Consider the following 17998-nt stretch of genomic DNA (forward strand, 5'->3'; position numbering starts at 1 on the left):
GACCAGGAGTCAGAGAAAGGTCTGAGAAAGCTCACAATGCCGACAGCATCTGAAAGTTCGACCTTCCCGGCCAACACGGAGGACAGAATCGATCACTACGCCCACAATCACACCGTGGAAACACACAGACACAAATATCCATCAGACACAGAAATTTTTTAAAAAAAAATCAAGCATTCAGCTGACCGACCGTGTAACAGTTGTGGATCTGGAATGAATGTATTCATATTAATTTACTCCTTGTACCCAGAGATTGGATTTCCCTCTCTAATCTACTGCTGCTCAGCCACAGTCACATCCAGGCAGCACTTTTTTTTCCCCTCCCACTGAGTTACAGAGGACTTCTCAACTTTCTTTACTGTTCCAGGAAGGAGAACAATAAAGCTGCTGTTTGGAGCGTCTCCTATTCTGAAACTTGTGAAAAGTTAAGACTTTTCACTTCTGCTCATTTTCTCCATGATAGAAACAGAGTGTGTACTGAATGGTAAGTGATATAAGTATGTGCATAAGTATCCTCTTAGCTAGTGTGTAGTTTGCTTTAGTGGAATGACAGGATGCTGGATGGGGCTGATCCCTCAATAATGTCACCTACAGCTGATTGTTCAGACCAGTCAAAATGAGCCTTTGTTCATGGCATATTCACACATTTAACTGGGTGCTGTGCTGTAAGCAGACACGTCAACACAACCACTCAGCCTTGCTGTGGTCACTTCCAGTATTTATTGCGAGAAAAAAAAATTGTTTTTCCACATCTGGCACCTCGGACTGCAAAGCGTGACACACTCCTATAGTTGTTACTGATTGTAAAACTTTCCAAGAGCCAAGAAAAGGGATTTTAAAGCGTGTGACCTCATCTCAACGTAAAGCCTGCAGGCTGAGAGGGAACACTTACGCACATACACTGAAACTTTTGTGGCTTATTAAAGTGAATTGGCAACATCTTTGATGATCTTTGTTGGGTGTCCAGTTCCTGTAGATCAGGGGTGTCAAACTCATTTTAGTTAAGGGGCCACATACTGCCCACTTTGATCTCAAGTGGGCCAGACCAGTAAAATCATAGCATAATAACGCATACATAACGACAATATTTCTCTATGTTTAAATCATTGGTGAAGGTTTTTTTGGATGATAAACCCTATTTTAAGGTCTTTCTACAATAAACTAGAAACCTAAAGACCAAAAACTCAGACATCAGCCCACTGTTTGTCTGCCTGGGCTCTCCTCTGCAGATTCCCTCGCGCTTCTGCCTGTGGCAACGAGCGCTTCTTCCTCCGGAGCAGACGTCGCATTTACGCTGTTTTTGAAGTAATTACTGGATCGATTAAAAAAAAAAAAAAAAAAAATTACAAAACGTTTGTACTCGTAAACCTCCATATTCTCATAGAAATGCAATTTATGTCTTTCTGTAATTTTCACACTTAGCAAAGTCATCCGGCGGGCCGAGCTGGACCCCCTGGCGGGCCGGATGCGGCCCGCGGGCCGTATGTTTGACACCACTGCTGTAGATCATCCAGGACTTTTTCACATCCGACTTTTTGACTTGTTATAGGAAAAGTACCGGTGCTAATAACAACATAATGAAGCCAACAGATCCGTTGAAGGTCGGGAGTGTTACATGAAGGTTGAAGAGTTTTAGTGCATGCTTTCCTTTGCCTACGATGACTGAATCGGAAAAACAGCACCCCGATTTATTGTCAAAGGTTTCATCACTCACCAGTACGACTCTTACCGTGCAGGGTGGTGGTGAGGAGACTCTGAAATCGGTGCGCCCAGCCTCCAGGTACTTCTGCTGGGTAAGTCGGGGCGGATCCACTTCACCTGATCACCACTGCCCTTTAAGTTCCTCACCTCTCTCAGCGTTTTCTCCTGCCTATAATTCATCCTCAACCTTGACACAGTCATTACCACTGGTCAAAGTTGCAGCATCGGCATTAACACTAAAATACTTTTTACTGCAAGTGACATCTGCATTCACCAGTGAACAAAGAGCAGGAACATCCTCCAAGCATGGCTCACCTGCAGCGAGATGGGACAACACCGGAACACAAAGTCAGTAAATAAACCTGTTCTGCTTGCATCTCGTCAAACATTACAGGCATTATACATTTCAGTGATGATGGTCTTGTCAAATGTAACGGAAAAAAAAACTGTGTCTAACCGTGTCCCTGCACAAACCTAACCATACTGTATCTAATTGTGTTCTCGTACAAGCCTAACCGTATCTGGTAACCAGCACATGTTGTTGTTCCTCTGCTGTAACATTTTTGTTCTTGCGCGTGCACGAGCGAGCTGACCGGACATAAGAAAACAGCTTATTATCGGACCGGCTCAAAGCTGCTCTGAGCTCCCTCGCTCTGTAATAACGAGACGCACACATGCGCTCTGTGTCAGACTCTCTCTACTCTTGTTGTTTGAACCTTTCTGCAGAAAGCTTTAACTAAAGAATCCTGAAGACAAATCTCGACTCAAGACTCATCATTTTCAGATTCCCACCACACAGGTCAGTGACTTTTAAACAGATTTCAGTCAAACGCAACTCTGGCGTCAACAGTGCAAACAATCGTTTTGATGTTCTCCTGTCATGATTTCAAAGGATTTTTTTTTCTTCGTTTCTGTTGAAGAATTGATTTTGAAGTACAACTGTGGGATAATAAAGCACTGACCGGTTTATATATTTAATACAATTTTGCTCTGCGATAACGTGATGAACCTGATGACCTCACGGTAACTCCCAGAAAACCTGGAGCCTGCGCCAACTCTGTTCTCCTTAATTCATTAAAAAGAAAAAAGAAAACATTGTCTTATCTTAGAATAAAAATACATGTATTCCAATCTTGCTCTGCACAGCTTTGAGGGGATTTAATCTGAACACTATCTGATGAACATGTCAGGAGATCAGTCAGATCTATCGTTATCTACTTCACATATACAGCTAATAAAGACAGCAGAACACGTTTCTTTTTTTCTTTTGTGGTTTAGACACAACATGATAACAGTGAATGATGCAATAACAGCGTTAATTACTGGTGAATACCAAAGGATGTTTGATCCTGGCTGGTAAATGTTGTATCTACAAGCAGGTTAGTTCTAATTTAGCCTGCTTTAAACCAAATCATATGCATGTAACTCGATGTATATTTAGAAAAAACAACAACAACGGCGTTTATAAAGTGCTGAATCACCTCTTTAATTGCAAAATACTTGGGAGCGTCTGTAAAAAAAAGAGCAGTGTACTCACCCGTCACCGGACTCAACACCTACAGCTGTCTGACCGACACCGGGCTGCTCTCTACACCTTATTCTCATGTGGTCCTCCTCCAATCAGCTCTCAGTCAGCCGTCTGGCTCCAGCACTTTGTCCAATAGTCTGCAGCTGGGACTCCTCATTACATGAAATGTCCAATAAAAAGTAAAAGCACAAGGTTTCTGCTGCTAAAAACAGTTACAACTGTAAAAAAAAAAAAAATACTCCCAATACACGTGCTGCATTCACAGTTCCGTTTATACAAAAAGTATCACGAGATCGATGCACTTTCACAATCAAAAGTGAGAGTAGTAATAATGTTGGTGCTCTTTCATTTTGTAAGAATTACAGGCACTACAGATTCCTCTTTATCTGTTCAGGTGTCAAGAATAAACTACAAGAGGATGAATAATGATGTATTTCGTGTGGTGCATCAGCAGCCTTTTGATTTCTAGTTTATTTAACTTTGATTAAAGGAAAATCGCCACATCAGGTGGTTTAATCCATTACAATGTTTTACAAACTGATTGTGTGTATTTCGCTTAATGTCATGTAAGTATAGAGGAGTAAAATGATTTCTCTGACCCGAACTCTATCCTCAGCACTGTTAGCATCAGCAGATATCCTGCAGATCCCAATATTACCTCAGGATTAAGTAAGAACTGAACATTTTTGCTGCACACGGTGAGATGAGTTTACATCACTACAAAACATGAACACAGCTTGCCTCAGTTTGTCAGAATATTACTATAATAACTTAAAGATGGCGTTTTAAGCATATTATATATGCAAAATATAGACAGGGCATGGAAATACCGAGATTTAAAATAAGGAAAAATATTAAAAATGCGACTTCAAATCACACAAAGATCGATCATAGAACAGTAAAAATTCAACCACCTGCCCATCAGAAGACTTGATAAAGCCGAGAAGTGCTTCAGACAAAATGACTTCTTACACAAAGAACATCCTGCAAGAAAGAAAGGTTTGTTTACAAGACCCATTTCTTCATCAACATTCATAGTGACTTCATTTTTTTTGCCAACATAAATTTTAAGCTCATCAACCATCAGATCAATCAAAATATTTACCTCAATTACACAAGTATATTTTGTCGTTTCAGTTTGACCCGTTATTTTGTGTACAGTATGAAAATATATATACGTGCATTTGAAAAAGCATTTTTCAGTATTTAGATTTGATCTTCATCTGTATTTTATCCCTCACAAGCAGAATATTGAATTTCTGTTGTCCGTCTCTCTGAGGTGTGAAGTCTTGAATCATATGGGAAACAGATGTAAAACGCGTTGGAGAAAACGTGTTAAAACCTGTGACTGCAGAGACGATCTATCCGGTTCAGCGCAAGTAAACGAGATACAAAAGTTTTGTTTTCAAAAGTGCTGAGACGAACAGATTCATCCGGACTTCTGTTTTAAGAGACTGTGACATTTAAGATATTAAAGTTATCGGTATTCCATGAAGTTATTATTTGAAAAACCACATGTTGGGCTGAAAGATGACCAGCGGGTACATTTAGTTTAGAGACCAAGTAACGAATAAATAAAGATTCACAAATCAGTCTCGTTAAGTAAAAATTTTTTAACTTTAATGAGGTGAAAGTCATTTTCAGAAATCGAGAAAAAACAAGATCCTCAATGCCGTCACAGCTTCAAACTGGGTACCTTTCAGTTAGTCCTAAAACAGATCTGATGGGTACAAACTTAAAAAAAAAAGACGGGGATGGATACAGTGAGGGGAGGGGTGGGAGGGATAGGACGGGGAGGTGGAGAGGGGGGGGGGGGGCGCGAGTAGTCATGGCTTTGTGGTTTAGAATCGGCCTGAACGCTCTCTGTCTCTGGAGCGGCGTCTCTCGTGGTCACGTCCGCCTCCTCGGCCTCTGTCCCTCGAGCGAGATCGCCTCTCTCTCGATCGAGACCGAGACCTGTGGCGGCTGCAGAAGTGAGGAAGGAGAGGAGGGGTTATGAATTCATTTTCAAACAACCGCAGAAAGGCTAAGACTTCACGAATTGAAAAGCAGCGAGACGTGCGTACCCCTTCCTACGACGGCCGTAGAGCTCTCTCCTCAGCTCGCGGGAGATGGGCTTCAGATGCATGAAGTTACAGAAGCCACCACGAGTGCACTCCCTGTGGAGACGGCAGCTCAAAGCAGTTAGAAAAGCAGGCAGCGTGAAAGAAGTCTTAGATCTGACAAAACTCAAGTTTCACACAGCAGAAACGTTTTAGATGTGCCGACGTGGAAAAGTAACTGTTACCGCCAGAAACTTTGAACAACAGCTGTAGGTTGGAACCTGGAAATCACTTAAAGATATGATGAAGTGTATTTATTCCACAATAGAAATAGTCCGTCTGGACTTTTATAGTGAGTCTGTGCACAGAGGATAATAAAGAAAATACAATGCAAGTTTTACTCCTGGAGTCCGTATAATAGAATAACTTTTTTTTGGTCTTTTATTACACTGATAAAGACATGTAAACTTTTAAGGAAATATTAACGATATACGATGAAAAACAGGATAAGAAGGCGGTTTTTTTCAGGGTTCAACTGATGTATTTTAAAAGTGTTTTACATGAATTCAAGTTCACAAAACTGGTAGAATTTGCTTAAGTTTATGATAACAGCGACACGACTAGGATGCCGACTTTTTTTTTTCATTACTCCAATCGTCATTTAAATGAAGCGTATTTAGACTGTTTACATAGAAAACCAGCGAAGAAAAAAAACTGTAGACCAGGAGGCTGAATTAACTGATATGAATGCTCTGTGATGTGGCTATCCTGAGCAGGATATTGTGGTAAAAAAAAAAAAAAAAAAAAAGGCCTTTTAATCTGAGTGAGACCCGTTTCCTGGGTAGGTAAAGTTAAATACTTCCGTATCCCATCATGCAGCACTCACCCCATTTCATACTGGCGACAGCAGGCTTCTCTAAAGTCCGTGACGGGAGAGAGCTCAGCATGGATGGGCTGTCCATTAAACCATCGATTATTCAGGTCTATCACGGCCTTCTCAGCATCCTCTTCATAGCGGAACTACGAAGGACAATCAAGAAACACACGGGGAGTCTTTAAAAAGAAAACTCACAGCATTACATTGAAGATATGTGGCTTTGGGCCCGACACTCACCTTCACATACACATTTCCTACTAGGTGGTCCCCGAGGTTGTCACATACGTTCATTTCCTCCACCTCTCCATACTTTTCTTCCATCTCTGTGAAGACCTCCTGCGAGGATGTGAGCGGAAAAATCAAGTGTGACGTTGGATACTCGAGCGAGTTCATTAAAGGAAGAGTTCTACATTTGGGGAAATACGCTTATTAGCTTTCTAGTGGAAATTAGAGGAGTATTGACACTGTTCTTGAGTCTCTTGAGTTCTTGAGTTAGCTTAGCATGGACACAATCTGAATAGCAGCACCACTAAAGCTCACTCGATAATATTTTTTGTTTGTTTAATTCAAACAAACACAATAATTCACGGTTCAACTGGAGGTGTTGCGCCACACTATCGATAATTAATCTGGATTCATGAATCCTTACCATTATCGCAAGAGTATTTAAAAGAATGAATTAAACTACCAGACTATTATTGTTACAAACAGCTGCGTAGTTTTAGTTGGTTTTTTTTTTAGGAAGGAAACAAAGAGGTTTTAGAAAAACACATCAATGCCAGAGTGACGTGTTCTTCTGCTTTGAAGCTGAGCTGCACTACATGAAAAAAAAATCTGCAAAGAGACACAAGTTACCTCAAAAAACTCGTCATAGTGCTCCTGCATCTCCATGTCACTGATGGCACCTGGTGGTTGTAAGAAAGAATAATTAAACATAAATATAATTTGTCACCTGGGCAACAAATTCTTTTCCATAAATTCGTGGATAAATGAACGATCGACTCGTTTGTATTTTACTTTGCATGAGCAGCACTTTCACCTGTTTAAATTCAAATGTGTGTCTACTGGCACTTTTCTTTCGACCTTCCCGGTAAAACCGGTGTAGGCTGTTACTCCGTCACTTCAGATTCGGTGTCCTTGCAGATGTTGGACTTGTGGCAGTGCATTAATACATCGGACTCACTGGCTGTGCAATGTAGCTATAAGCATGTCGTTGTTGGACTATTTCGGTCTCCACTTCCGTTATCTTCGCTGTACCGTTTTCAAATTCCCCGTCGCAGCAGGAAACGTGAACAACCTCAGACCAGCGAACTTTTCACTTAAACTGGTATCTTTTGACAAATATTTGGATCAAACATCAACCCAGACCCGCTTGCGTTCTTTTCTGTCTTCTGTGGGGATTCAGCCGTTTTAATGGCACGTACAAATGTTTCCCCCAAACAAGCCACCGGTCGTTAATTTGCAAGGTCGGCATCGCTGCATCCTCGGCGTAGCACCACTCAATACGATTGTGACTGGTTTAAAGAAATACAAAACAAGCCAGAGTTTTGTATTCCCTTTTTCCAGATTGATATACGCGTGCAGCCAGACCGTTCTTTAGTGCAGCGGAGACCGGTTTAGCAAGTCCAGGCTATGTATTATTTAACAACTTGTTCTAACGGTCGTCAAGACAATGTGGCATTGTCTCCGACATCAAACGCGAACTGAGGAGTCGCACACCCTCGTCACTGGTTCATCACTTACAGGTTAGGCCATCAGCAGACTGCGCACTGTTCTGAGGGTTCCGGTAAATGTTCAGCAGGGCAATCGTCTGAAACACAAAAGTTTAGATGATTAAGGCTGCATAGCAAACTAAAATGTGTCCAACAGCAGAGCATGGGAAACTGTCAAATGCCAACAATTAAAACTGTAAGCACAATCAATTATATCATTCAGATATCAAATGCAACCACTGAACCAATCAGAGACACGCCGATATCCTCCGAATGGTTGAAAGCCTTCTGTCATCATTCCTTAACTACCGATAATTCAATTCTGTTGCGGAGCAGCATCCCCTCTCCACCGCGCTGTTGTTAAATATTGTTTATCTCACCTGTTTGAATACAAAACTTATCTTAACCTCACTCACAAGTACCAAAAACCTGGACATTAAAACCAACCAATGCCTCATTACAGTTTTGATTGCTTAATATACTCATTTAAGCAAATGTGTATTAATCACACTGGTCTATGCAACAACATTTTACAAGCAAATTAAACCAGTTAATTTCATTACTGCGCGTGTTAGCAGCACATAACACGCATACATTTTGTTGAAGAGGAATTTATCATTATAATTGTTCATTCAGGAGTAAATACGAGAGATGAAATCAAAGGACGGTGATCTTACCTGGCTAAATGTTGGCTTGTTGTGTAATCTGGAGCAGCGGTCGCCATGTCGGCAGGCACCAATTTTAAAATAAAAAGAACAGTTGACCCTGCGAAAGAACAGAAAAAAAAAAAGGATGAGATGTGGTTAACATAAAACCATAAATAAAAAAATCCCCTCGACATTTTCATTATGTTCAAACGAAGACTGAGATCAGCAACGATCTCAAATCAAGCCAAATATTTCTCTACGCAGACACACAAGTCACGACTAAAACAACCCGTTTCAAATATCCCCCTCCGGTATCGTTTTCCATCTTTTCATATAAACTTACACATAAAATATGCAACATAAAAATTAAACATCGGTGTTACTAGTTTATCTATTACACTCGAATTGTCCTCAGATTAATGAAGAAATATCTTCCAAGATGCGCAAATAATCTAAAGAAATCACAAATATTGATCAAACCAGCTCCATCTACACACATCTGTCATTTCACCAGATTAAATATGGCTCTTAATTTAATTTTAAATTGACAAATAACAAGATGCGGTGATCTTATTTTACTCCTGTTGTGATAAGAGCCTCTTTAAAATGCACTTATTTCCACAGAGCTGGAAATTGAACCTCAGGTCGTTTATTGTTTTGAGTTGGTGTCCTGAAAACAAGATGTCTCGTCACGTTTATGATGTTGGTTACTTCCTCTTCGATCCCACTCATCTTCTCTTTCGGTTTTTTTTATTATTTTTTTTTAAAAGAAACATTGAGTGCAATATATTGAATTAGTACGAAGAGAAAAGTGTTTCCAAGATTTTTTTTTTTTTTTAAATTTATTTATTTAGTGGCTCGCAACACTTAAAAGTGGAGGAGTTGAGGGTTTAGGGGGCCAGTTCACTTGTTTAATGGAGGTTTTGCGTGTCTGTCCATTGAAACAAAGACATGTGTGGGTTTCGGGATAGCACTCGCTAAAGCTAACTCGCACTGCTACGCAGCGTAGCATTTCACTCACGTTGAATTAGCGGTCTGTTGTTGTTTTTTGTTGTTTTTAAAATACTACAAAATAAATCGTAATGACTTATTTCTCGAGCCATCCTTTAGCGCTGGCCAGCTTCCCCCCCCTCCTCCTCCTCCTCCTCCCCCCCTCTCCCCCTCCCCTCCCCTCCCAGATGTTGCAAGCAGCTAACCGCTAACTTAGCAGTCGCGGCGCGGTATTTTTTAATGACGCTAGTTAGCATGCTAAGCTGCTAGCGGCTAAAGCCAGTCTAAACGTTACCGGCTGTAAAAAAAAATAAAAAAAATAAACCTTCGCTGCTACTCAAAGATATATTTCAAGGAAATCAACGCGGGGAGGAGGGGGGAAAAAAGTGCCTAACAATTGAGTAAGTTAACATTAACTACTTACTTATCTTTCTCTGTCCCAAAAATGGATGCCAGGTACTCTGCCATCTTGGCTCGCCTGTGTTCAACCAGGCAGCATCAACAGCTACACTTCCGGGACAACTCCTTCACAATAAAAGCGTAATCTTCTTCAAATCTACTTCTACTATCATACTTTTATGTAAAACCTTCACAATAAAAAAAATTACCCTTTGATAGTTTAGTAGACACAACTGCGTAATGACTATATTATTATTAAATAAATTATATTTAAAATATATATATATATGTTGTGCAATGTATAGCACGTTGTTTCTAATAGGTGTTGATCCAGTGTTATTCTTTTAAGTCATGGTTCTGTACTTGTTTGTGGTGTGCATGAGTCAAAATACACTTCTGCCACTGCTGTAGAGGAAAAGTCTACAACTAAACTCGAGTGAAAGTACAGGCCCTCAAAAATAGCCAAACCTTGAGGTGTTTTTCTTTTTTTTTAAACTACCTTGGACCCTGTACTACTTTGAATTAATATTAAAGTATTTACGGTACAATTAATCTATACAAAAAAAAAATATCGTCTTTTATGTGCAGACTCTAAAGATAGATTGTAAAAAATAAATTTTTAATTTATCTTTCTTTTGTCTTTAATTTGAGGGACACCCAAAATGGAAACAGGCAATTCCCCTTCTGTAGGGGTCGTGTGGTTTCCCCGCTTTCACATTGTACATACAGTATGATTATTTGTTCTAGATGTACTACATGACAGTTATACCTGAACAAATGGCTGTTTGTTTTCATGTGACTGGACAGATGTGAAATAATCTAATTATTAAAATAAAATAAAATACAGAAATACCACTAACTGTTAGTATATCATCCTTAAATACCTGTGAAAAAGTTGTGTAAACCATGCAGGAAATGATTGACCACACGTCTGCCTTTTACCTGTGTATAAATTGCAGGTCACCTATAGATAGGCTACATATGTAAAAATATGCATCACCATTTTCCTTGTAAAATATTGATTGTACCAATTTTCTTTAGTTCCAAATCATCTTTTACTACATTTACATACCGTTTATTTTACTGTTTAATGTTCAATGCTATAAATTCTGATGATGACTACGGAGCAACAGTTAAACAGACATGAAAATGAGACATGCAAAGCCCGAGTTAGACCCTTTGACAAAAAAAAAAAAAAAAAAAGATGCAAACAAGATCATTTTGGGTTTGATTAAAAATACATTTATTTTGTCGCACCGCTGCACATAAAACTTTATCCAACACATGTATTACTGCAAACCAAAGCTGGATGATGAACTAGACAAAAAGAGGAAGCCTTTGCACACAACTCATTTTTTGTCCCCAGGAACCTTATTAAATATTTAAAATATTCACAGATGGTCATATTTGATATTTACTCATTCATATGGCCTTTCTTTTTTTTCTTTTAGCCTTCAGCAAACATGAGGACTTTCAAAATAAAAAAAATAAAAAAAAAAATCACTGAAGGGGATGATATGATGAAAACACAGCATAATAATTACTTGATAGGATTTATGGCAAAGTTTTTGACATTACGAGTACAGTAGTTACAATAGGCACAACATAAAATAAACACAGCGCCTAAAAATCGACATATTCAACAGTAAATACTGATCCCAAAAAAAACAAAAAAAAAACAACAACTTCCCAATACAATATACACAAGCATTTTTTTTTTATACACTTTATTAATCCCCGAGGGGAAATTTCTTTGGTTTTTACTGTGCACGTTCACTTTGCATTGGAGTAGAGTTCGCTTTTACTTTTACTGGTTTGGTTTAGTACTTTCAAATAAGAAAACGACCTGAATACTTCTTCCACCGCTGCATTGAGCTATTAAGTGTTTTTTGTGTGTGTTTGTGTGTGTGTGCAGATGTTAACTCCAGTTGCCAGTTAGTCCCCGCCCCTCCTCAACACGGCGTAGTTGGCCAAAAACTTGCATGATACGACTCGACTGTGTTAAAAAAAAAAAATAATAATAATAATTTCTACATCTTTGGACGTCTGAAATTTTTCAAGAGGTATGAATTTTTTTTTTTTCAGGTGTTTAAAAAAAAAAAAAAAAAAAGGACAATTGCGGTCATGTTTTTATATTAAAAAAAAAAAAAAAAGGAGGTCCGGTTTTGTCGTGCTCGCGCTCTTCCCGCTATTTTGTCGCTTTGGTTTTAAAAAAAAAAAAAAAAAAAAAGAAGAAGAAGAAGAAGCTAAGCTAACCCAGCTAGCTGTTGTTGATTCCTAGTCCGCTCGGTGGGAAAGAGGCCGCCCACCTTCAAAGCCAGAGAAACACACACACACACTCACGGTCGTAGCCCGACGTCCAACAACGAGCTAAAGCTAATGCTGCCGCTGTAAAAAAAAAAAAAACAAAAAAAAAACATATATATAGAAATATATATATATATAGAGAGAGAAAGAGAAAATAACGTTAGTTAGTTGTTAGCCTCGGGTGCTAACGGGGAAGCTAAAGCCGCCTGATCGTCGTCGTTCTGCTCCAAACAACAACAGTACGTAAACAACCAAAAAAAAATACGGCTTTTTTTTTTTTCTTTTAAGAGATCTTAATTTCCTCGTGTTTATTCGACGGTTGTTGTTGTTGTTGTTTTTTCCCCTCCTCTTCTTCTTCTTCTTTTTAAAAAAAAAAAAAGAAACCACCGGAGTTTTGTGTCGCTGCTCTCGGAAGTCTTGTAAACGCTTCTCAAAGCTTTAGCCAGGATTTCCGGCTCCTTTTCCCATTTGCCCCTTTACGCTGTTTTGTTTCCGTTTATTCTATTTCCGTTTCAAAAGTTTTCTACGCGCCGAGCTAAAGTGTAGTTTATCGAAGATTTGTTGAAGTCACGAAGCGGGGTGGTTTTTTTCTGTTTTAAGGATATTTTAACAGTTGTTTTAGCACGCGGTGGTAGAGGGGGGGGGGGAAGGGAAGGTGAAGCCTCGCCTCGCCTCGCCCCGCGCGGCTATATTGAAGCTAACTTCGGCCCGCTTTTGCTGGAGCTACACGTGTCGCCGACATGTGCAAATCTTTTAGTTTTTAGTGTTTGTTTTTAAACGTGTTTTTTGTTTTTTGTGTGTGTGTGTGTGTGTGTAACTAATGGCCTACTATTTTGGCCTCAGCCTCGTCCTCGAGTTGGCTAACGTTAGCAGTCCCAGACGGCCCGATAAGCGGTCGAGGCTGAGAGGCCTTTATAGTAAAAAAAAAAATTTAAAATTAAAAAAACAACCAAAAACTGCTGTTTATACTCACATTTTTAGACCGTTTTAAATACCGCCGTCAAAATGTACTTTAATTCTGTTTTTTTTTTTTAAACTTGTTTTCCACTTTTATACTATTAGTCCCTGTATTTACAGATTAGTATCTTTTATAAAAAATAAAAGTGTTTCTGTGCTGTTGTGAAATTGTGCTGTGGTTTTATTTTTATAGCATTTTAAAGAAAGAAAAAGGATTGGTCTCAATGACTAGTTTACTGTTTTATCAATTAATCAGCAGAAAATTACTTTTGTAAGTAATTTCTCAAGGAAAAGGGCATTTGATGGGTCCAGGCTCTTTTTGGTGGTATTTTAATTGAAATGGTTTTGATCTTGGACTGTTGGTTGGCCAATTATTTACATACATATACTGTATGTACACATTAACATACTTTTGGATTCATAACTAGTAAAATAAAAGCTAAAGCCAGTATCTTCTTTTGTCTCACTGTTGTATTTTGATCTCAAATTCAACAGATCTTTATTTTTTTATTTTTTTACTTCTTTCTTAGTTTTGTTTCATTACATTACATATCTTTTAGTCTGTTGTTGAATATGACCATTATTTGTTATCATTTGGGCTCTCGAAATAGTGAATCTTGCCCATCTCAATTTTGTAGACCCCAACGATACCTTTTTAAAGTAACTTGGATTTATCTGAAAATCTAAAATATTTGATTTACAATATAAAACATAAAAGTTCAGAAAATACTTGCGTTTTAAAGTCATGAACTCCAAAGTGTTTGGCGGTTTTGCTTCATAAGCGACTTGAATGGTCAGTTAAAGGGTGTTAATTTGAATATGCTGTAAGCCATTGTTGAGGGTGGTTTGGATTGTGTTAAGATTTAAAGTACTGAACAAAAATATCACTAGTTATATTGGCATTGTGGTTGTTCCATTTATTTTATGTGTTTGATCCTGTTGATGTTTTTTTTTATTTTTATTGACTATCTGTAATTTGAATGACAATAATGCTTCTCTTTTATTACTTCCTTAAAGTTTGGCTGCCTCCAAACAGAATGTCTAAAAGTGAGACTGAAGAGATGATAGAGATCGAGATCGATGAAAGGGAGAAACAAGCATGCCTGGAGGAAGGGTGAGCAAGATGATAAATACTTAATTCAAATAGCAAATCCTTGCACATGCAGAAATGACCCTGTTAAAGTTCTCACTTGTATCTTCTTTGACTCGTAGTGTTGAGGAGCAGACCATCACTGCATCCGATTTGATTCAACAAGATATCGACATCAATGAGCCAATTGGCAACTTGAAAAAGCTTTTGGAGCCTCGTATCCAAATCTCACTGGACGCATATGACATCTGCTTACAAGACATTCAGGTAATGGTTCACAAAAATGAAAATATCTTCATGATGAGATAGTTTTGATAGTGTTTTTTTGCTACGTCTCCCTCTTTATCTGTAATTCATCTTATTTGTCCTATTTTTCTTTTCAGCTCCATCCTGATCACAGCCTCTTTGATCAGGGAGTAAAGACAGATGGCACAGTCCAGCTCAGCCTGCAGATTATAACCAAACCAGGTGCCAATCTAACCAGAAATTGTGATATATTTCATATTCTCAAAATATAAGTGAGTAATCATCCATGTGATTTATTCTTTCATCGTTTTTCTTTTGATTAGGAGAGGAGAAGCTGAACATTTTGGAAATTGTGAAGCCGGTGGAAACGGTAGAAGTGGTGATTGATCCAGATGCAGCAGGGGATGAGGGTACTCTGGTGGAGGATGGGCAGCTCATTGCTGTAGAGCGGTCTGGTCTGTCCGATGAGACGTCGGAGCAGGTTACACGTTGGGCCGCAGCCCTCGAAGGCTACCGCAAAGAGCAGGTCCGCCTGGGCATCCCGTACGGTGAGCAGCACTTTCATTAAACACGTCTCTGGCGGACAAACGAACCACAATGTGGTGAAAAATACACGTGGTTGTTACACAAGCTTCTCCCTCTCTCCTCAGACCCTTTACTTTGGACAGCTGATCAGGTGATCCACTGGGCTGTGTGGGTAATGAAGGAGTTCAACATTGATGAGATGGAAATAGGCAGCATTCACATCCAAGGTCGGGACCTCTGTGCTTTCAGCCAAGACGAGTTCCTTCAGAAGGTGCCCAATGGAGAGATACTGTGGAGCCACTTGGAGCTCCTGCGCAAATGTAAGTCGGAGAAATTTCAGTCTGTACACACTGCTGATGAATGACGGCGTGTTTTTAGAAGTAAACGAAGGAAAATTAAGGCGAAAGTTGTATCCTGTTTGTTTCATACAGAATCTAAATCACAATTACAATCTTTGTTTTCATTTCAGATGTGTTGGCCAGCCAGGACCAGTCTGGAGGGGACGCTACTGTCACTATTGATCAACGTGAGTGTTCGAGTGAAAAAGTCTTTTAGCGCTACTAAACCCTCCGGCAGACTCTCGGCAATGAAGCAGATGTGGCCACTCACGAGTTGTTCAGGGTATCTTGTCTGACAAGACACGACACAGCGAACCCTTTTAACCTTTTACTTCAACTCTTCCATCATACGGAGCGGCTCTACTCGCAGCAAAGCAGACAAACTCCCACCTATTTAACAGGAAATATAATGAAGTCAGATCTTGGGACACTGGCAGTTGAAAATCCTCCTCTAAGATTTCTGTGTGTCTCTCCAGCCGTACAGATAATTCCAGCTCAAGTGAACACACCCACTGCTATAAAAGTATTGAAGCAAAGCCGCGGCCCCAGAACACCCCGTATTTCAGGAGGAGAGGAGCGCAGCTCGCCTGGCAACCGCACAGGTAACGCACTGCAGACTCCCCGAAGACACAAATGTTTCATTATTCCTACTGTTAATCAGCTCCCCAGCTGCCACTGTAGAATTGTGGTGCATTGTTTATTGACTGCATTTGCAAATATAATTTTTGGGGAATTCAATTTTTATTGGTACACTGACTTTCCTGTCTACCCGGTGTGCCAGGTAACAATGGTCAGATCCAGTTGTGGCAGTTCCTGCTGGAGCTGCTGACAGACAAGGACGCGAGAGACTGCATCTCCTGGGTGGGCGAGGAAGGAGAGTTCAAACTCAACCAGCCCGAGCTTGTGGCTCAGAAGTGGGGCCAGCGCAAGAACAAGCCCACCATGAACTATGAAAAGCTGAGCCGAGCCCTCAGGTTCGCTCCCTCTGTTTATTTCTCTAAAAGGGTACTTTATTTAATATTGGTACATGAACACAAATAACAATGTCCAGTTGAGCTGGAGGAAATACAGAAACCTGGTGTGCACTATGTAGGCTGGTTAAAGCTAATCAGCATTTCTATGTTTACAAAAATGGATCTGTGGAGGAATGGGTAGACTGATGGGCGAACTGCACTGAAGAAAGGATTTTTATTTTTTTAAATTTTTTTTGTGGTAGTGGATCCAAACAAAAGATTTCTCACATGTGCGTTGAGTTAGACTTTTTCAGAATAGAACTCGGCAACCTGTGAAATCAATCTGGGTTTCTTAGACTTCGACTTTATTAATCCCACAGTGGGGAAATTTAGTCGTCACAGCAGCATAGAAACACAAAAAAAGGTGCACACAATAAGAAAAAACATTTACGAATACATAAAATAAGATAGATAAAAGGAATTATTTTAGGGCAAAAAAATAAGAGCAATAAATAAATACACACACACAGACTATATACACAAAAATAAATAAATACAGCTTGGGATGAATGGAAAGTGTCAGGCGCTATGAAATGAACAGTGCAACGTTATTTTACGGTTGTGTTGAATAGTCTGACAGCCGTCGGAACAAACAAAGCGAGTGTGTTTGCGTGGAGCATGTTTCAGGACTTAGTCCCTACTAGGGGTCAATATCCTACATTTCACCATAATCCACATTTCCTTTCAGCCTCCCCTTGTCGGTAAAGACACTTTCAAAACTGCAGTTTGTAACACAAGTCTGAAGCCCAGCCCGAGTTGTTGTTGATGATGTGGTTTTGTTTTATCACAACTTGAGTTTCTTATTCTCACGCAGGTATTACTACGACGGGGACATGATCAGCAAGGTGCAGGGAAAGCGCTTTGTCTACAAGTTTGTGTGCGACCTGAGAACTCTGATTGGCTACAGTGCGGCTGATCTCAACAACCTGGTGACCGAGTGCGAGCAGAAGAAACTGGCTCGCATGCAGATACACGGCCTCGGGCAGCCCATCACTACAGTGACCCTGGCCACCACGACACTAGACAAGGACAGCTGAAGGAGACGGCATTACAGTGCCGTCCAGCTGCCGCAGACAGTGTGCTCTCCACCGCTGATGGGAAATCAAGAGTCAATGGGACACAGAGATATAACGCTGATCCCTGATCAGCGTGGATTAACAACTTTGTTATTGTCTTTACAGTTTGATTCAAGTTAGACGGAAGCAGGTAAAGTTTTTTTTTTTTTTTTTTTTTTTAGCTTTTCTTTAACTCTAACCAAGAGAAGCGTGTTCAGGATGGAGGGGGGGGAGAATGTCTCTGTGGTTACTGATTGTTGTGTGCATGTGGCTGAATGCTTGAGTGTGACTGAAAACCCAGTTCAGAGCTTTGTATCGTGTTCCCTGTCTGTAGTTTAGGACCATTTCCACTGTATATACCGGTACTTCATGTTTTTGATAGCCACATGGGCAAGTGTATTTTCATATTTTCCATTTATAGAGGATCTGTTTTGTATTTTATTTAGTGTTTGTTCCCTGGATTGCTGGACCCTTTCTGTCCACTAGGGGGAATAAAGTGGCACTCATTTTTCTTAACAGCTGTGTGTGAAGTGTAAATATTTAGATTTGTATGAATCATAGTAAGAGACAG

At 39.8% G+C, this 17998-nt stretch overlaps 2 protein-coding genes across 2 annotated transcripts; one reads left to right on the forward strand and one right to left on the reverse strand.

Annotated features, from left to right (window-relative positions):
* Positions 1 to 4827: 4827 nt before the first annotated feature.
* u2af1 (U2 small nuclear RNA auxiliary factor 1) lies at positions 4828 to 10007 on the reverse strand. The gene is made up of 8 exons (XM_069713643.1): positions 9922 to 10007; positions 8538 to 8625; positions 7892 to 7958; positions 7004 to 7053; positions 6386 to 6484; positions 6158 to 6291; positions 5296 to 5388; positions 4828 to 5194 (listed from the first exon to the last, which is right to left on the reverse strand). Exons 1-8 carry the CDS (start codon positions 9963 to 9965, stop codon positions 5071 to 5073), a joined length of 699 nt encoding a protein of 232 aa, XP_069569744.1. The 5' UTR covers positions 9966 to 10007; the 3' UTR covers positions 4828 to 5070.
* A 2138-nt stretch (positions 10008 to 12145) lies between these two features.
* Positions 12146 to 17945, forward strand: gabpa (GA binding protein transcription factor subunit alpha). Its single transcript, XM_069713610.1, has 10 exons — positions 12146 to 12442; positions 14178 to 14274; positions 14373 to 14517; positions 14634 to 14718; positions 14820 to 15044; positions 15147 to 15341; positions 15491 to 15547; positions 15836 to 15961; positions 16141 to 16333; positions 17187 to 17945. The coding sequence occupies exons 2-10, from the start codon at positions 14198 to 14200 to the stop codon at positions 17407 to 17409; spliced, it is 1326 nt and encodes a 441-aa protein (XP_069569711.1). The 5' UTR covers positions 12146 to 12442; positions 14178 to 14197; the 3' UTR covers positions 17410 to 17945.
* Positions 17946 to 17998: the final 53 nt, after the last annotated feature.

The sequence above is a fragment of the Brachyistius frenatus genome, unplaced genomic scaffold, assembly GCF_029030835.1.
Source record: "Brachyistius frenatus isolate BFR_SWC_R1_liver_20210118 unplaced genomic scaffold, ASM2903083v1 Contig_120, whole genome shotgun sequence".
In the NCBI taxonomy this organism is placed as follows: domain Eukaryota; kingdom Metazoa; phylum Chordata; class Actinopteri; family Embiotocidae; genus Brachyistius; species Brachyistius frenatus.